Below are 21,245 nucleotides of genomic sequence, written 5' to 3' on the forward strand. Positions count from 1 at the left end.
CCAGTCTCCAGATCTCAACCCCATAAGAAATCTTTGGAGGGAGTTGAAAGTGCCCAGCAACAGCCCCAAAACATCACTGCTCTAGAGGAGCTCTGCATGGAGGAATGGGCCAAAATACCAGCAACAGTGTGTGAAAACCTTGTGAAGACTTACAGAAAACATTTGACCTCTGTCATTGCCAACAAAGGGTATATAACAAAGTACTGAGATAAACTTTTGTTATTGACCAAATACTTATTTTCCACCATAATTTGCAAATAAATTCATTTAAAATCCTACAATGTGATTTTCTGGATTTTTTTTTCTCATCAGGTCCTCATCAGGTCCTCATCAGGCTGCCATTTGAAACAGATTTGATAATTTCCAGACTTTCCAATTAGAAACCACCATTTCCCCTTTCCTGTCTTACCATTTGATTTGATTTGATTTATTAGGATCTCCATTAGCCGATGCCAATGGCAACAGCTAGTCTTACTGGGTCCCGACACATAACAAAAAAATACATTACAGGCAAAACAATTTACATACGTTTAAAAACATGAACATGTAGTGTCTATGTGTGGATCTATCCGTTACACATACACTGACTTTATTTAAATAACGGTTCAAATAAAAAATATATAAAAAGTACAGTACATGTCAGTGCATACACGCAACAAGTAGGTCACATGGGGGAGAGGCGTTGTGCCATGAGGTGTTGCTTTATTTGTTTATGAAACCAGGTTTGCTGTTGACTTGCACTATATAAGATGGAAGGGAGGTCCATACATTATTCGAAGTGAAATCAGGTGGATGCCTCATTACCCAGTTGATGCTGTTGACTCCAGTCATTTTACCCTATAGGCCTACAGGCCAATGGATGTGTACTAGCCTGTGTGTATTGTCCATATGGTGGTTGTGTGATGTGAAGTGTGCAGTATGTCTGAGTATTGGTTCATACGGACCTTGAACAATGAATGGTGAGGAAGTTATTGGCAGACCAACCCATCCCTCAGACTATGTGTCGATTCCAGTTGTTCATTAACAGGTGAGTTAAGAAAGCAGGTGAGTTGTCAAATCTGAGCGGAACAAAGCAGGTGTGTAAATCCATACATCCTTGTTTTGAAACAAAGCAGTCGATCAATGAAAGATTTCACAGTAAGTAGTTAAATGAATGAAAAACGTTTGAGACATTCAGAGAAGTAAATACATTTTTATAGGCTGTTTTTCACACACCAATTTTGTTTTCCAACTGGAAAAAGTACATGTGCTGAATGGAATATATATTGCGTGAGAATATTGCGATATTTGGAATACAGAATAAAAGGGATGACAAGTAACTTTTTACTTTTTGGAATTATTAGAACATTTCTGGCAAATGGATTTTACCCACCCACAGCTCAATGTCTTGTCATTGAACATCTCCTCAACATCATTGGTACCAGAACAGGTCATCTAGACTGGGAAATCCAAAGACTCTCCTTATGAAAAATAGGAACATTCATTAGCTTATACATTAAGTCCTCAGAATGGCTCATAGAGGTTGGTGGGTGTGTGTCTGCTGGATGGTGTTGATCGCAGGCCGATGCGAGGCGATATACCCTCACTGTCTGGATGGGATCATGATGAACGTAGTTCTGCTGGATGACGACATCTCTCCCTGGAGTATGACATTTGTCCGTAGCGCTGTGGAGAGTGCGATCCAGCTCGACGCTGAACTCCCCTGTAAAAGCTGTCCAAACGGTAAATGTAATTATAATTTAAAAACTGTAAATGAATAGAGCATTTGCACAGGGTTGCTGGTTCAAGTCCCACCGTGGCTGGGCCCCCTTAATTGGTAGTGTACAATTATCACATATAGCAGACTATAAAAAACAAAATTGGTTTATAAGGATATCCTGGGCCTACATTGTGTTATAGATGTAAGGACCTTAGCCTAACCTAAATATTTTTAGCTTAATTTTTTGTGATTTTAACTTATCTTATCAGCTCAGATTTGATGTTCTGCTGACTTACTATCTGTGGGTCCGTAATCTTTATGCCACCATTATGGTGTATTGATGTTTTCTTTTCCAAGGAGTGAAGCGAAACCTGACTGCAAACTTCCTTGGGCTCGAGACTAGTTTGTACAGCAAGAAAGGCTGCAAAAGCAGCACTTGTGAAGTGGTGGAGACCTTGAAGAACCTAACTGTGAGTGTTAACCAACTCTCTCTCACACACACACACACACACACACACACACACACACACACACACACACACACACACACACACACACACACACAAATATTCACATATCTAAGCTGCTTCTCCTTTGTTTCAGAAAACAGGCCAGGAGGGCTGGGTTTTGCTGGGGCCCACCTGTACCCATGCAACCTTTCAGATGGTTGAGTAAGTGTTGTGTTGCCGTGACACCCTTTCTCTTTTACTTCCTCTATATATATTGCCCTCACCTTTATTCAACTTGTTTACTCTTGTAGTTACATTTTTATTTATTTATTACATACTGTTGTGTCATTCTCCCACTCTCCCCTGTGTGTGTCTGTCTGTCTTTCTGTCTCACATACCCTCCATCCCTCTGCCCATATCCCTCTCGCTCTCTCTCTCTCTCGCTGTCTCTCTCTCTCTGTCTCCATCCCTCTTTCCTTCTCTTTCTCTCCCTCCCTCAATCCCTCTCTCCCTCCCCTCTCAATGTTCCAGTCAAGAGGTTGGTCTGAAGCTCCTCATGCCCATCATCTCAGCAGGCAGCTTTGCTCTGTCCTGTGACTACCAAGACAACCTGACCCGCATATTGCCCCCTGCACGCAAGATCTCCACATTCTTCACAAAATTCTGGGACTTCAAAAACAATATCAAACCCAAGTGGTCCACAGCCTTCCTCTATAAGAAGCAGGAGAACACTGAGGACTGCTTCTGGTGAGTGATTTACTTGTGGGTCGCTTGTGAGACATTTGTGAGCTGTTTGTGAGTTTCCTTTGAGTTGCTTTTGAGTCACTTGTGTCCTGACTTGTCAGTTCTGTAGGTGTATTATGCTGGAAAAGGGTGAAGGTGGATATTACCTGACAAGTGATTCCGTAGGCTAATGGACGATGGATGACTGAGAATATTTATTTGTGTATATTATATTTGCTTAGATGTGATGTTGATACTGATGTCATTGTATTTCCCCATCCCTCCTCAGGTACATCAATGCACTTGGTACAGGCTCAGCCCACTTTTCCTTACATGTCAAAAATACCCAAGTTATAACCAAAGCGGAAGACCTTAGAATGGAATTAAACTCCAAAAAGAGGACAAGCAATTGTAAGTAAACCCACATCATCTCACTCCTTTCACAAATCTGGAGGATTGGCAGATAGATAGCCCACCAGGGGGAAGGCCAGCAATGCAGTGTCCAGAACATTTTGAATGGGGTGGACAAGGTGGGGCACAGACCCAGTTTAGGGTGGCCATAACATTTGCAAGGTGGATTTTTTGTATATAATTATGATGGTTCAACGCATTAAATGCTTCAGCTTAGCGTTGGTACATTTTACAGTTCAAATAAATCCTGAGTCAATTCCAAAAGTCTTGTTACAGTGTTTGCATTCAAGGTCTGGTTTTATAAAAGGGTATTAGCATTCAGCAGTAAATTCACTTGAAAGTGCCATCACAAGTGCAAGTGACACTGTGAAATTCGGGGGCTGTCTATTTTTCTAACTGGACCTTCTATGTGTGCATAGGAGCGATATCATTTTTTTATGGGCTTTATAGTAAAGATGAAATTTAACTGTAAATATGTATTTCATTTTAATATGTCATGAACACAACCAGTCATTATGTTTTCATCTGATTGTCAAATAAATCACTTCAAAAAGTCGGTTATCCATTACGTTTGACCCAAGTTAAACAATTTAAAGGCAATGCTACCAAATACTAATTGAGTGTACGGAAACTTCTGACCCACTGGGAATGTGATGAAAGAAATAAAAGCTGAAATAAATCATTCACTCTACTATTATTCTGACATTTCACATTCTTAAAATGAAGTGGTGATCCTAACTGACCTAAAATTGAATTTTTATTAGGATTAAATATCAGGAATTGTGAAACTGTTATGGAATGTCATTGTATGCTGTAATGTTAAGATTTCCCTTCACTGGAACCAAGGGGCACGAACCATGAAAAACAGCCCCAGACCATTATTCCTCCTCCACCAAACATTACAGTTGGCACTATGGATTCTTGCATGTAACGTTCTCCTGGCATCCGCCAATCCCAGATTCGTTCATCGGAGTGCCAGATGGTGAAGTGTGATTCATCACTCCGGAGAACGGTTTGGCATTGCGCATGTGATCTTAGGCTTGCGTGTGGCTGCTCGGCCACGGTTGCAACACTCACTCAGTAGTGAGTGTTGCAACCGAGGACAAACAATTTTTATGTGCTATGCACTTCAGCACTCGCCGGTCCCATTCTGTGAGCTTGTGTGGCCTACCACTTCGCGGCTGAGGCGTTGTTGCTCCTAGATGTTTCCACTTCACAATAACAGCAGTTACAGATGACCGGGGAAGTTCTAGCAAGGCAGAAATGTAACAAACTGACTTGTTGGAAAGGTGGCATCTTATGACGGTGCCACGTTGAAAGTCACTGAGCTCTTCAGTAAGACCGTTCTACTGCCAATGTATGTCTATGGAGTTTACATGGCTGTGTGCTAGATTTTATATACCTGTCAGCAAAGAGTATGGCTGAAATGGGTGTCCAAATAATTTTGGCCATGTAGTTTATCTGATGCTGTCTGGCCAAAAAGAATACGACTATTTTCTATACTATTTTTGTCAAGACAGCATGTCATACTATTTTTGACCAGATAGCATCAAATACATGGGTTTTGTATCGCTTGCTCGGATGCTTTCTCAGGTGAGATTGATGTCAGTGTCCGTCTTTGTCAAAGTTATCAAAATATTCAGAGACCAATCAGATTTCGGGGAGGGGGGGGCACGCCATTGAAGGCCACGACTTCTCTCTCTCTCTCTATATATATATATCTCACTCACTCTCCTCTTCACTGACTGTGCAGTGTTCATAGTGTGTGGGACGCCAGGAGATATCGTGGACCTGAAAAATGGAACTATGGAGGTTGATCCTAGTGTTGTCTTCATCCTGGTCGATCTTTACAAGTTAGTCCTCTCTCTTTCTCTCACTCTCTCTCTCTCTATCCTCATTTCTCTCTCTGTCTCTCTGCCTCTCTCTCTCTCTCTCTCTCTCTCTCTCTCGCTCTCTCTCTCTCTCTCTTTTTCTCTCTCCCCAGTCTATTATTTGTGTTTGCATTTTTTCACCTGAAAAAGTTCAACGAGGCTTAATACTGTAATCGCCTTGCTTGTCAGAGAGCACCAGTGTTTGCAGTGTCATTGACAATGCACCCATGACTCCCCACAGTGATAAGTACTACACCAATAAGTCCTCTATCCCTGCTATGAAGAACGTGTTGGTTCTCACCATGCCCAACACTAGGAACTATACTGTGGACACAGACCTGGGCAACAACGTGACGGTGAGACACCCTGCTGGGCTGGGGCCGTCTATCATTGTACTCTGAGGTTGTGTCCAAAATGGCATCCTATTCCCTTTGTACTGTACACACTAAAAACAAATGGTTCTATATAGTGCCAAATAAGGGTCAATTGGCTTGTAACCATAGCAGATTACGTTTTGGTGCTAAATAGTGAAATTCTTTGAAGGTTCTATGAAGAACCACTTCCAACAGTCCCGCAATGGTTACAACCCTTTCTGGGGCTAGTTTATGGAGAGTGGTCCTATATAGAACCTTTCTCAATCTCAAAGGTTCATTGTAGATCTTTTTGAAGAACCATACAGGTTTTTTTTAATTCTGGTTAGCCATATGATATTGTTAAAATTCCATAGGTGTTATAATTGTATTAATTGACAAGTTGAATCAGGAGTTCTAGCTCTGGAACTGCTTTGGATCCCTAAGAAGAGAATTGAGAACCACTGATAGAGTCAAGTGTTCTCAATTGACACAAAGTCATACGTGAGTCTTTCACAAGACACCGTCACTGGCCATAGTCATATATAACATGTAATGGCACTACTGCCCTAAATGTTTACATTAAGAATCTCAGAAAACATCCGACAAAAAATGATTTTGCTTTTTTAATTTTTAATTTTGCTTTTAACAAAACAGATTACATAACCTGGAATGACACTCACTCACAGTTGCACAAAAAGAGCTGTGAGCAATCCATGCCCCAAAATATTATAATGAACTGCTGCCCCTACATTTGAATTATCACTGAAGGAGAAAAAAGTAATGGACTACTTTTGACCAGGGTGCAATCGATCTCCGCTCTCTCCAGATGAATGACTATATGGCAGCGTACCATGACGCAGTGCTCCTGTTTGGTCAGGTGATGAGAAAGATCTGGAGCAAGCCTGAGTCTGAGCTCAACCGCACCGAGGTAGTCAATATCAACCACTTCAGAAACATCTCATTTGACGGTAAGAGACCAGGAAACAACACATAAAGCCATGTGGTCTGGCCTGGACATATGGCCACCTGTGTGTGTGTGTGTGTGTGTGTGTGTGTGTGTGTGTGTTCGTATAGTTCTGTAGATCTGTTTAGTGTAAGCTGTGTATATGTGTTTCCATAAAGGCATCGCAGGCCACTACAAGCTGGATGACCATGGGGACAGAGATGTGAATTTTTCAGTCATTTACACCACCACTGACAACAAGGTAGGTCAGCTATCATCATTTACATTTTTAGTAATTGAGCAGATGACTTACATCATTCTATCGTGTCAATTTGAATGTTTTAACACTTTCCCTGTCTCCTCCGCAGTATGAAACTTTATTTATATTCAACACTGTCTACAACTACACCAACATCGTCAACAGTAAACCATCCTTTATCTGGGGCAGACATCTCCCAAATGACATTCCAGACCAGGGTATGGGTTAAACTAAAGCTGAGCGAAATGCACAGAAATCCATATCACGATAAATTGCCTGAATTGATGTGCACAGTTTTTTTAATGATCCTTTAAACTACTACTACTAGTTTGATGGTTGTAGCCATCAATTGTACCATTAACAATCACCCACATGAGCAAAATTATTTCATTTTAAACTTCACATTTCTCTAGTATAGGCTACAGTGCATTCGGAATGTATTCAGACCACTTGACTTTTTCAACATTTTGTTACGTTACAGACTTATTCTAAAATGGATTCAAATAATTGTTTTCCTTATCAATCTACACACAATACCCCATAATAACAAAGCAAAAGCAGGTTTTTAGAAATGTGTTAAAAAAATAAATAAAAAAATACCTTATTTACAAAAGTATTCAGATCCTTTGCTATAAGACACGAAATGGAGCTCAGGTGCATCCTGTTCCATTGATCACCCTTGAGATGTTTCTACAACTTGATTGGAGTCCACCTGTGGTAAATTCAATTGATTAGACATTATTTGGAAAGGCACACAACTGACTATATAAGGTCCCACAGTTGACAGTGCATGTCCGAGCAATACCAAGCCATGAGGTCGAAGGAATTGTGCGTTGAGCTCTGAGACAGGATTGTGTCGTGGCACAGTTCTGGGGAAGGGTACCAAAAAAAGGTACCAAAATATTTCTGCAGCATTGAAGGTCCGCAAGAACACAGTGGCCTCCATCATTTTTAAATGGAAGAAGTTTGGAACCACCAAGACTGATCCTAGAGCTGGCCACTCGGCCAAACTGAGCAATCGGGGGAGAAGGGCCTTGGTCAGGGAGGTGACCGAGAACCCGACGGTCACTCTGACAGAGCTCTAGAGTTCCTACCATCCCTACGGTGAAGCATGGTGGCGGCAGCATCATGCTGTGGTGATTTTGTTTCAGACCAGAGACTGGGAGATTGGTCAGGATCGAGGGAAAGATGAACGAAGCAAAGTACAGAGAGATCCTTGATGAAAACCTGTTCCAGAGCGCTCAGGATCTCTGACTGGGGCGAAGGTTCACCTTACAATATGACAACAACCTAAGCACACAGCCAAGACAACACAGGAGTGGCTTTGGGACAAGTCTCTGAATGTCCTTGAGTGGCCCAGCCAGAGCCCAGACTTGAACCCGCTCGAACATCTCTGGAAATACCTGAAAATAGCTGTGCAGCGACACTCCCCATTCCAATCTGACAGAGCTTGAGAGGATCTGCAGATAAGAATGGGAGAAACTCCCCAAATACAGGTGTGCCAAGCTTGTAGCATCATACTCAAGAACACTCTATGCTGTAATCACTGCCAAAGGTGCTTCAACAATGTACTGAGTCGGAATACTTAAGTAAATGTGATATTTCAGTTTTGTATATGTAATACAATAACAAAAATGTCTGAAATGCCGTTTTTGCTTTGTCATTATGGGGTATTGTGTGTAGATTGATGAGGGAAAAAACTATTATTCAATTTTAGAATAAGGCTGTAAAGTAACAGAATGTGGAAAGTGTCAACAGGTCTGAATATTTCCGAATGCACTGTACTTATAATGGACGATTTCACCAAAATGTCTGCGATAAGTGATCGGTATGGTCTGTGTCTTTCATATTCATTTTTCATCCCAGATCTGATCGATAAGACAGATATGGGACAAGAACCAGTGTTGTGAGATCAGGGTGGCAGGTAGCGTAGGGGTTAAGAGCATTGGGTCAGCAATCAAAAGGTTGCTGTTTCAAAACCGTAAGCCAACTAGATTATTCACCAAGTTGTCTTGGGGATTCGACAGCGATCTTAAGCAAGACACTGAACCCTAAATTGCTCAATTTCAATGTCCAGTAATACCACCTAAATTACCCCCTTCCCTGCACACTCATTGAGAAATTGTATAGCTATGACGCAGTCCATTTTATTGGTCTCCTCATCATAATCATGCCCCCCCCCCCCCAGGTTTGGGGGTGCAGAACATCGTTGTCATTGTCTTAGGTGTCACTGTGGTGGTGGTGGCTACCATCGCATTCATCTTCTACAGGTAAGGCACAAGTTAGAATCACCTTAAATCTGCCATTTTGGTGCCTGATTCCATAGAGGGTTGTTTTATCTATCATGGTATGTTCAGGGTGACCATAGAAATATAATCACTAGAACAGGAACCCCCAGTCCAGTATAACAATTTTTAAGGGGGAGACCTCTTACACTGTGTTGCTATCTGTTACCAGGCAGAACAGGAGAGAGCGCCAGGTGAGGAAGAGATGGTCTCACATCCACTCTGACCTCATCACCCCGCTGGAGTATAATGAACGTAGCTTGGTCTGCCTCAAGGTCAGCTAGTTCATCAGTGTGCGGCGCCCCTAAGCATGTCATCATTGTGAGATCTCAAAGTTAAGTCACATTCTCTAATACGTCTTCTAACTCCCGTCTATGTCCATTTGTTTGTCAGATTGACGAAGACCACAGGACAAACAAAAGTTATATGATCCGCCAAGGACGCTATGATAAAAAGGTAACTCAAACTTATACAGTGCCTTCAGAAAGTATTCACACCCCTTGACTTTTTCCACATTTTGTGGTGTTACAGCCTGAATTTAAAGTGGACTAAATAGAGTTGTTTTTTCACTAACCTACATACAATAACCCATAATGTGAAAGTGGAATTATGTTCTTTGAAATTTTTACAAATTAATTAAAAATGGAAAGCTGAAATTACTTGAGTCAATAAGTATTTAACCCCTTTGTTATGGCAAGCCTAAATAAGATCAGGAGTAAAAATATGTGTTTTTGTTTAAAAAATCATTCAGTTTCCAAATCATAAAACAAAACAATGAATTATCCAACCAAAATTTAGAACTACATTCTTCAATGATTCACATTAGTTCTATCACTCAAAATTATAACCCTCAATTTAACACACATCAACACTGGCAGAATGAACATTTATATTAACATACAATATATTTAACCTATAATTCCAGTATTAACTTTCTCATCATGATTATAATTACAGATCCATATCTCAATGCATTCTCAGCCTAAATTACGATACATTTAGCAGTGTTTAGACCTCATCAATCGAAATAAAACAATTTCAAACAAGTCTAAATCAATTACGGGCACGATTGACCAACCCCCTCCCTTTCCCGGCACTCTTCTGGCATTTCTTCATCTTCAGATAGATTCACAGTTCAAAGTGGATGGCCCATGACAATGTCCCAATTTCAATGTCTCACCTGAGCCCCACCACAACGCCTATTATGTCTTGTCCATTTGCCTACCAGTATAGCAGCAACATAAGAGAGGTTTTGGAACGGATCTCTCTTCATGCTCACTCCACATAGATTTATGTTGCACTCCTGAAAGAAGGGCATGAGAGAAAAAGTAGTTGATATTGGATGTTGCACACCAGTTGCTGGCTCCGACTCAGATCTCTTGATAGAAGTGGTGCAGGACAGGGCCGTATTTCTTCAGTCGGTTAGAGGAGGTTTTGAGGTCCACACCGTTTGGTCAAATGATCCCTTGATGACTATCTGTAGTCACAATCCATAATCTCGAGAAAGGACCGATCAGAACAACAGTTTAATTCAGTTCATTTCTGATTTAGGAAATCTAGACAAGCATTGACTGCATGACAAATGATTACTTTTACCAATATTCTTAATAGCAATTTCTAAAACAAATGTCAAAGAAAATAACATCACATTCTGTTGAATTTTTTTTCCAAATTGGCTTATACTCCCCCTGACACTGTCCACCTCATCGCAGAGTCATAGGATCAGGAAATTATTCTGATCATCCAGCAGACCCAATCTGGTGAGATTTATATTGAAACAAAACAGACAAACAACAATACACTCCTTCATACATCATTCGATACATTCCTACATATTACTCAAGGTGTCTAAACTTCAATCCAAAAACCTCAGACTGGTAATTCCCCTATTTTGACACATGACTCACAACGTGATCAATGTATAAAAAACCACAGCACTGCAAATCAAATTAGAATTACTACCCTTAATAACTCCATTACATGTTTTCTTTACCCAGAACTTGATTCAAGGAATAGAACAATAGACCAGAGACAGGACTAACCTTCTCGTGGTCCGAATCACACATGACTATTCACTATAAACTTCTCCGTAATTATCAGTATGATAAATTAACTTCAAATCCTCATCCAATGTCTCTCAGCTTTCCAGCGAGGGTGACCACACTAGAAAGTCAGGACAGAGGTCAGAGGACATTCAGACCGTTCAAATAAGTGTTTCTTTCTCTATTAGACAAATTATTTAAAAACAGTCAAACATTTCATACATTTCATATCCAAGGTCACAGTAAGTTTCTTCAGTACATTTTTTAGCAAAAATAATTCATGTGTTCATTTAAAACTCAGAAAATACAAATTTAAGAAAATTCCATGTGTGTGACAATTTAAGATATATTTTCCCTTATAAAACCCAATAAAAAAATTCTCGTGAAAAACCCAATAAAAACAAAAAAAATAACATTTTGTTAGATTCTAGATTGGTAACTCTTAAGCAATCCAAACAATTCAAATTCTAAACTCTTATTTTCCAATTAACTTACTATCCTTTGTTACCTTCTAGTCTACATCTCTGTTTCCTTTAACTCAGCAATCCCTCTACAATCTCTACTATACTCTACCTCTGTCTTTCCGTTGAATGTTACAATTTTATTTTTTAAATTATAGTAAAAACAAACATAACTTCTGCTCACAGGGAGGCCACTTTAATTACTATGTTACCTCTTGTTTCACTGGTTGTACTTTCCCATATGATGCCTTGTGACCCTGCTCTACCAGTTTACTAATGTGGTGATGTAATTTTTCTATCTTGAAAGGAAAACCCAGAGTTACCTCTGCTGCAGAAAATAAGTTCATTAGAGTTACCAGCCTCAGAAATTGCAGCCCAAATAAATGCTTCACAGAGTTCAAGTAACAGACACATCTCAACATCAACTGATCAGAGACTGTGTGATTCAGGCCTTCATGGTGGAACTGCTGGAAAGAAACCATTACTAAGGGACACCAATAATAAGAAGAGACTTGCTTGGGCCAAGAAACATGAGCAATGGACATTAGACAGGTGGAATTCTGTCCTTTGTTCTGATGAGTCCAAATGTGAGATTTTTTGTTCCAATCGCCCTGTCTTAGTGAGACGCAGAGTAGGTGAACGGATGACCTCCGCATGTGTGGTTCTCACCGTGAAGCATTGAGGAGGGGTGATGGTGTGGGGTGCTTTGCTGGTGACACTGTCTGTGATTTATTTAGAATTCAATTAAATTTGACCACGTAGGAGAGGGATGAAGTGCTGTATCAGATGACCTGGCCTCCACAATCAACAGACCTCAACCCAGTTGAGATGGTCTGGGATGAATTGGACCACAGAGTAAAGGAAAAGCAGCCAACAAGAATGATTTATTTCAGCTTTTATTTCTTTCATCACATTCCCAGTTGGTCAGAAGCTTACATACACTCAATGAGTATTTGGTAGCATTGCCTTTAAATTGTTTAACTTGGGTCAAATTGTATTTATTTTATTGATTTATTTCACCTTTATTTAACCAGGTAGGCCAGTTGAGAACAAGTTCTCATTTACAACTGCGACCTGGCCAAAAAATGATAAAAAATTCCCTGTCTTAGGTTAGTTAGGATCACCACTTTATTTTAAGAATGTGAAATGTCAGAATAATAGTAGTGAGAATGATTTATTTCAGCTTTTATTTCTTTCATCACACTCCCAGTGGGTCAGTTTACATACACTCAATTAGTATTTGGTAGTATTGCCTTTAAATTGTTTAACTTGGGTCAAACATTTCAGGTAGCCTTCCACAAGCTTCCCACAATAAGTTGGGTGAATTTTGACCCATTCCTCCTGACAGAGCTGGTGTAACTGTGTCAGGCCTCCTTGCTCGCACATTATTTTTCAGTTCTGCCCACAAATTGTCTACAGGATTGAGGTGAGGGCTTTGTGATGACCACTCCAATACCTTGTCTTTGTTGTTGTTAGGCCATTTTGCCAAAACTTTGGAAGTATGCTTGGGGTCATTGTTCATTTGGAAGACCGATTTGCAACCAAGCTTTAACTTCCTTACTGGTGTCTTGAGATGTTGCTTCAATATAGCCACATAATTTCCCCCCCTCATGATGCCATCTATTTTGTGAAGTGCACCAGTCCCTCCTACAGCAAAGAACCTCCACAACATGATGCTGCCACCCTCGTGCTTCACGGTTGGGATGGTGTTCTTCGGCTTGCAAGCTTGCCCCTTTTCTGCCAAACATAACAACGGTCATTATGGCCAAACAGTTCTATTTTTGTTTCATCAGACCAGAGGACATTTCTCCAAAAAGTAAGAACTTTGTCCCCATGTGCAGTTGCAAACCGTAGTCTGGCTTTTTATGGTGGTTTTAGAGCAGTGGCTTCTTCCTTGCTGAGTGGCCTTTCAGGTTATGTCGATATAGGACTCGTTTTACTGTGGATATAGATACTTTTGTACCTGTTTCCTCCAGCATCTTCACAAGGTCCTTTGCTTGTTGTTCTGGGATTGATTTGCACTTCTCGCACCAAAGTACGTTAATCTCTAGGAGACAGAACGTGTCTCTTTACTGAGCGGTATGACGGCTGTGTGGTCCCATGGTGTTTATACTTGTGTACTATTGTTTGTACAGATGAACGTGGTACCTTCAGGTGTTTAACCCAGACTTGTGGATTTCTCCATTTTTTTTCTGGGGTCTTGGCTGATTTCTTTTGATTTTCCCATGATGTCAAGCAAAGAGACACTGAGTTTGACAGTAGGCCTTAAAATACATCCACAGGTACACCTCCCATTGACTCAAATGATGTCAATTAGCCTACCAGAAGCTTCGAAAGCCATGACATCATTTTCTGGAATTTTCCAAGCTGTTTAAAGGCACAGTCAACTTAGTGTATGTAAACTTCTGACCCACTGAAATTGTGATACAGTGAATTATAAGTGAAACAATCTGTCTGTAAACAATTGTTGAAAAAATGACTTGTGTCATGCACAAAGTAGATGTCCTAACCGACTTGCCAAAACTATAGTTTGTTAACAAGAAATTTTTGGAGTGGTTGAAAAACGAGTTTTAATGAATCCAGCCTAAGTGTATGTAAACTTCCGACTTCAACTCTACATACATACATATAAAGAGCCATATATACACATGTAGGTTAAAGCAACTACCACGGCTCAGTGACTGATACAGTGGTCAGGTCAGGTGTATTGTATACTCATGTTGCCCGACTCCTTCACTTTGACACTTGAAGAAGGATCTTGAGGGAGCTGGATAAGGTCAGGTGTACTAAGGCTACTGTCGTTGTCACGGTGATGAAGGTCAGGTTTACTGAGGCGACTGTTGTCGTCATGGTTTCAGATTGTGATCCTGAAGGAGCTGAAACACTCGGACGGGAACTTTAACAAGAGCCAGAGGATAGAGCTCAACTCTGTGAGTCACCAATTATACAGCAAGTTTGATAATGTCCGGTAGACTACTAAAGTGTATCAAGTTTGATCATGTCCGGTAGACTACTAAAGGGTATCAAGTTTGATCATGTCCGGTGGACTACTAAAGGGTATCAAGTATGCCTTTTTACATGTGTCCATGTGGTATCTTTGTTTAGTTGTTCATATTTGATTTGGTTATAACTCCTATTGCTTTATTATATCCAATCTCCCTGATTTACAGCTTCTGCACATTGACTACTACAACCTGACTAAGTTCTATGGCACAGTCAAGTATGATCATGGTGTGTTTGGGGTGTTCGAGTACGGCGAGAGGGGATCTCTAAGGGTGAGAAACACACAGGCAAACACGCACGCACGCCCACACACACTTTCCCATTTGAACTTTTAACTTCTTCCTTCCTCAGTGTGTGCTGAATGACAAAATTTCATACCCGGAGGAGACCTTCATGGACTGGGAGTTTAAGATCTCTGTAATGTACGACATCGCCAAGGTGGGCTAGCAACAACTCTAGTCTACACTCTGCTGTTGGTTTGTATGAGCTCAGAAAATGCCAACTCAGAGCAATTTACCGTAAGATGCTAAAACCTTAGCCAAGCTAAAACCCTATCCAAGAGTTTTTACCTTGTCAATATTGATATACATTTCCGAAGTGCTTTGATCCATTTGACAACATTGAGTCATTGAAATACAGTAGGCCTTTATTCAAAGACAAAACCTCCTCCCCTTTCTTCATCTTCGCAGGGTATGTCCTACCTCCATTCCAGTGACATCCAGGTCCATGGCCGTCTCAAGTCCACTAACTGTGTGGTGGACAACCGCATGGTGGTCAAGATCACGGGCTTTGGCTGCAACACTATTCTAAACCCAGGCAGAGGTAGGAACTATTACTTCGGTAGGGCTAGACCCCTGAGGTCTGTCTGTCCTAGGATGTCTCTTTCTGTCTGATCCCTGTTCTGCCCCTTGTTTTTTTTAACCTATCCTCCCCTATCCCCTCACTCTCTCTTCCTCTCCATCCTTCCCCTCCCTTTTCTCCCCCATCAGACCTGTGGACAGCTCCAGAGCACCTGCGAAGACAGGGGATCTCCCAGAAGGGAGATGTCTACAGCTTTGCCATCATCGCCCAGGAGATAGTTCTCAGGAGGAAAACCTTTTACACCGAGGCCTACTCCGACCGCACAGGTTAAACACATTCCTATATAACACCTTATACTGTTGCTATACTGTAGTTACCCTTATTTAAAATGTAATCTTTGGCACTTTGAGTGGTCCTGCATTTAATTCTGGGGAAGTATCGACCCCTCCTGGTCAACTGTAGCATTGTTCAGTTGAGCTCAACATAGTGTAGCAGATTAACAAGACGCTCACACAAATTGTTCTGTCTTCATCAGAGAAAATGGCCAGAGTGCAGTACCCTATCAAAAGAACCTATTTCAGACCTGATCTGAATTTTGAGACTGCAGGAGAAAAAGAACTGGAGGTAAGATTGGCATTTGCTTGTGTGTTTGTCTCTGTTTGTGTGCAACAGAGAGAAAGAGAAGAGTGACAAAGATAGGGGGGGGGGGATTACAGTACAGAGAAAGACAGATATAGAGATAGAGAGTCTGTAATCAACTTTGGCTTGTACATTTATTTTATTCTGAATGCCCACAGGTGTACATGCTGATAAAGATCTGCTGGGATGAGGACCCAGAGCGAAGGCCTGACTTTAAGAAGATAGAGAGCTCACTGGGGAAGATTTTTAGGTACCAGCTACCTACATTTATCTCTCTTTTATTGGATAGAGCTAAACACTTGCCAGGACTTGGCCATTTTATCAGAAAGGTGAAGAATAAATTTACAAAGATGGTAAAATGTCTCTGTAACATGACAATAAATAGAGATATAAGTAAGACCAGCATGGTTATGGTTTGCAGTGCTTCTAAATAACTAACATGTAGTTGCTGTAAAGCTGCACCCATCTCTTTCATTTAAGATACATTTGAGAAATCCATCACAAGGGCAGCACCTACATGTGCTGCCCTTGTTGTGTGTGTGACTGATCCTGTTCTTTTTTTCCATAGTAACCTGCACAACCAGGCTAATGAGAGTTACATGGACAACCTGATCCGTCGTCTACAGATGTACTCCCGGAACCTGGAGCACCTGGTGGAGGAGAGGACAACTCTGTACAAGGCTGAGAGAGACAGGGCCGACTGCCTCAACTTCATGCTGCTGCCTCGGTCAGTCGACAAACAACAACAAAAAGGAACAGATACCCGAACACAGTTCCATGTTCTTGTTTTATAAAGTGCAGTGTTTCGACCAGGTCTTTGTCAGACTGCACAACCAGAAAACCACTTTAAGACCAGCAAATGACCTCTCTCTCTCCTCTCTCCAGTCCTGTGGTGCGTTCTCTGAAGGAGACAGGCATCGTGGAGCCGGAGCTGTTTGAGGAGGTGACGGTATACTTCAGCGACATCGTGGGCTTTACCACCCTGTGCCAGTACAGCACCCCCATGGAAGTGGTGGACATGCTCAACGACATCTACAAGGGCTTCGACAGCATCCTCGACCACCACGACGTATACAAGGTTAGGGTTAAGGTTGTGGTTGATGCTATGCTTACTGTATACTGAAACGTTTCGTTCAATAGCAGATGTATAGCTTCTATATCTTCCTTCTTGTCCTGTGTCAGGTGGAGACGATAGGTGATGCGTACATGGTCGCGTCAGGGTTGCCTCGGCGGAACGGGAACAGGCACGCGGTGGACATCTCCCGCATGGCCCTGGACATTCTGGCATTTATGGGGACCTTCCAGCTCAGACATCTGCCGGGATTACCTGTGTGGATCCGCATTGGGATGCACTCAGGTATCCGTAGCTCCCCAAGTCCTATCCTGAATTCATAACACGTCCTCCTCTCTCCTCGTACATATCATCAATAAAAAACCTCCTTCGTCTCTGCTCTTTCCTGTAACATCCCTCACTCTCTCTCCTCCCTCTGTCTGTCATCAATACCCCCCTTAAGTCTAACTACTTGTTCCCTAGGCCCCTGTGCAGCAGGAGTGGTGGGGATAAAGATGCCCAGATACTGCCTGTTTGGAGACACAGTCAACACTGCCTCTAGCATGGAGTCAACGGGACATCGTAAGCAGGCTACAGGAACACTGGAAATATCCACACCAAATCTACACAAACATTTCATGTTCATATCAGCTGTCATGGCAGGTGAGTAAAATACAACTCTGTCTCTCTCCTCCCAGCCCTGAGAATCCACGTCAGTCAGCCCACCATCAGCATCCTACAGAGGACAGACTGCAAGTTTGAGTACGAGAAGAGAGGGGAGACTTTTCTCAAGGTATGGACATGGCACATGCCGCTTTGCACTTTGTCATGATAGAATCATACAGATTTTTTTGATGCCATTTGAACTATTTAGTACTCTTATCTACTGTGTTGAATATCATATAATATTGTGTGTGTCTGTATATATATATATATATATATATCCCAGGGTAAAGGCACAGAGTTGACCTACTGGTTGACAGGTGAAACAGGAGAGGACTACAACCTGCCAACGCCACCGACAGCGTGAGTTAACCTGCCGCTAATTTATATGCTCCCCTATAACTTAGTCACGAGAATCACTAGAGCTACACGTCATCTTTAGATCTATCTATATTATTAACTTCTCCATTCATGTCTTTCTTCCATTTTGTAGGGTAAACAGATATCATTAGAGCTACATATCTACAATGCATTCGGAAAGTATTCAGACCCCTTTCCTTTTTCCACATTTTGTTACGTTACAGCCTCATTCAAAAATGTATTAAATGATTTGTTTCCCTTACCAATCTACACACAATACCCGATAATGACAAAGCAAAAACAGCAAATGTATTAAAAATTAAAAACAGAAATACCATATTTACAAAAGTATTCCGACTCCTTGCTATGAGACTCGAAATAGAGCTCAGATGCATCTTGTTTCCCTTGAGCATTCTTGAGATGTTTCTACAACTTGATTTGTGTCCACCTGTGGTAAATTCAATTGATTGGATATGATTGGGAAAGGCACACACCAGTCTATATAAGGCCCCACAGTTGACAATGCATGTCAGAGCAAAAACTAAGCCACGAGGTCAAAGGAATTGTCCGTAGAGCTCTGAGACAGGATTGTGTCAAGGCACAGATCTGGGGTAGAGTACCAAAACATTTCTGCAGCATTGAAGTTCTCCAAGAACACAGTGGCCTCCATCATTCTTAAATGGAAGAAGTTCCTATAAGTTCCTGTAGCTGGCCACCCGGCCAAACTGAGCAATCGGAGGGAAAGGGTCTTGGACAGGGAAATGACCAAGAACCAGATGGTCACTCTGACAGTGCTCCAGAATTCCTCCGTGGAGATGGGAGAACATTCCAGAAGAACAGCCTTCTCTGCAGCACTCCACCAATCAGGCCTTTATGGTAGAGTGGCCAGACAGAAGCCACTTCTCAGTAAAAGGCACATGACAGCCCGCTTGGAGTTTGCATAAAGGCACCTAAAGTCTCTCAGACCATGAGAAACAAGATTCTCTGTTCTGATGAAACTAAGATTGAATTCTTTGGCCTGAATGTCAAGTGTCACGTCTGGAGGAAACCTGGCACCATCCCTACGGTGAAGAATGGTGGTGGCAGCATCATGCTGTGTTTTTTTTCAGAGGCACGGACTGTAAGACTAGTCAGGATCAAGGGAAAGATAAACAGAGCAAAGTACAGAGAGATCTTCCAACAGGACATCGACCCTAAGCACACAGCCAAGACAATGCTGGAGGGGCTTCAGGAAAAGTCTCTGAATGTCCTTGAGTGGTCCAGCCAGAGCCTAGACTTGAACCTGAACATCTCTGGAGAGACCTGAAAATAGATATGCAGCGACACTCCCCATCCAACCTGACAGAGCTTGAGAGGATCTGCAGAGAAGAATGGGAGTAACTCTCCAAATACAGGTGTGCCAAGCTTGTAGTGTCATACAGAATAAGACTCAAGGCTGTAATTGCTGCCAAAGGGGCTTCAACAAAGTACTGGGTAAAGCGTCTGAATACTTATGTAAATGTAATATTTCAGTTTTTATTTTTAATAAATGTGCAAAAAAACTGTTTTTGCTTTGTCATTATGGGGTATTGTGTGTAGATTGACGAGGGGGGAAAACGATTTAATCCATTTTAGAATAAAGCTGACAAGTACATTTTTGGGGAAAAAGTCAAGGGGTCTGAATACTTTCCGAATGCACTGTATGTAGATCTATATAATTAACTCCTATGTCCTTGTCCTTCCCTGCAGGGAGAACTGCCAGCGTCTGCAGCAGGATCTGGCCCAGATGATCCAGGAGTGTCTTGAGAACCGCTCGCTGGGGTCAGAGGTCATGGAGAAGAGGAATACCCTGTCCATGAGGCAGAGGAGGGTGGGGAGGGATGGAGGGGAGCAGGGGGGAGAGGAGGATGATAACGATGACCAGCCAGAGTACCTCCATCTGGCTACGGTCAACAACTTCAGTACTTTATTGTAGTTATTTTGACAAGCAGAAATAGGGTTATGCTGTTTTTTTGTCTATTGATGTGAAAGTTTTCTCCAAACATTTGCATCAATCATTATTGGTTGTCAATTGACAAGATTTCTCTGAAAACTACAGTCACATGCAAATCTTGAGTTATAATTCTGGCCTTTTGCAGGAACCACAAAGCTGTAGACCAACTAAGCACTGTACTGATATACTGGAAACCTTCCCTTCCACAACCTCAGCACTAGAAATGCTGAGAAACAAATACTGACCTTAGGTAGGATAGCAAAAAGTGCTTACTTTTTTTGTACCTTTTAAGTGTTAAATAATTGTGTTGTCTACAATCAAATATTACAATTATTAATCCTCATACATTTCTTCCTTTTAACTCATTGCAATATATGGGGACCATTGTTGTGATAATATTCCATCCTGAAAATTAAAATAATTTATGGTTTAAAAACAAATGACATTGAAACTGTATTTATTTATGTGATTATATTTGACAGTTGTTGGAATAATTCCTGTACAGCATGTTTCATTGAGCCTGTTACAGTATATTGAGGCATTACAATTCCCATGTCACTGATGTCTGAGAAGTTATGGGGGTGTATCTGTGTACATTGAAGCTTTAGTTAAAGGGGGTAGGAAGGAAGTTCTCACTCTCGCTGATTTTCTACGGTGAATTATAAATGACACAATTGTCTAACACATATTTACATTGTTTAGATTATTTTTTTAAAAACAAGAATATAGCATGACTGCTATTACTGTTATACCCATAAAAAACATCTGTATAAAGATAATGTATTGTAAAGCAAATCAATCCTGGCTATTGTAACAGCATTAGATGCCTAATAAAAAAAATCACTTCGGATCTATTGTCCGGGAACAAGTTAATGAGATTAACTACAGTGAAACCCATATACAGTACCAGGCAAAAGTTGGGACAAACCTAACTTACTCATTCAAGGGTTTATCTTTATTTATACTATGTTCTACATTGTAGAATAATAGTGAAGACATTATAACTATGAACATGTGGAATCATGTAGTAACCAAAAACATGATAAACAAATCAAAATATATTTTATATTCGAGATTCTTCAAAGTAGCCACCCTTTGCCTTGATGACAGCTTTGCACACTCTTGGCATTCTCTCAACCAACTTCATGAATTAGTTACCTATTTATTACCTATTTAATTACCTATTTGGTAAAAGAACAGCTCAAATAAGCAAAGAGAAACGACAGTCCATCATTACTTTAAGACATGAAGGTCAGTCAA

General features: G+C 41.2%; 1 protein-coding gene across 1 annotated transcript; it reads left to right on the forward strand.

Moving 5' to 3' along the window:
* The first annotated feature begins 770 nt into the window (after positions 1-770).
* On the forward strand, positions 771-20,425 carry LOC112224400 (heat-stable enterotoxin receptor-like). Its single transcript, XM_024387929.2, has 27 exons — positions 771-1,722; positions 2,057-2,169; positions 2,303-2,370; positions 2,680-2,895; positions 3,161-3,282; positions 5,036-5,135; positions 5,395-5,509; positions 6,333-6,474; positions 6,629-6,711; positions 6,818-6,926; positions 8,897-8,978; positions 9,166-9,268; positions 9,387-9,449; positions 14,355-14,426; positions 14,667-14,771; positions 14,851-14,937; positions 15,189-15,321; positions 15,489-15,626; positions 15,836-15,924; positions 16,098-16,189; positions 16,508-16,666; positions 16,825-17,017; positions 17,122-17,296; positions 17,474-17,572; positions 17,689-17,783; positions 17,940-18,016; positions 19,742-20,425. The coding sequence occupies exons 1-27, from the start codon at positions 1,509-1,511 to the stop codon at positions 19,965-19,967; spliced, it is 3,270 nt and encodes a 1,089-aa protein (XP_024243697.1). The 5' UTR covers positions 771-1,508; the 3' UTR covers positions 19,968-20,425.
* Positions 20,426-21,245: the final 820 nt, after the last annotated feature.

The sequence above is a fragment of the Oncorhynchus tshawytscha genome, linkage group LG25 (genome assembly GCF_018296145.1).
Source record: "Oncorhynchus tshawytscha isolate Ot180627B linkage group LG25, Otsh_v2.0, whole genome shotgun sequence".
Lineage (NCBI taxonomy): Eukaryota > Metazoa > Chordata > Actinopteri > Salmoniformes > Salmonidae > Oncorhynchus > Oncorhynchus tshawytscha.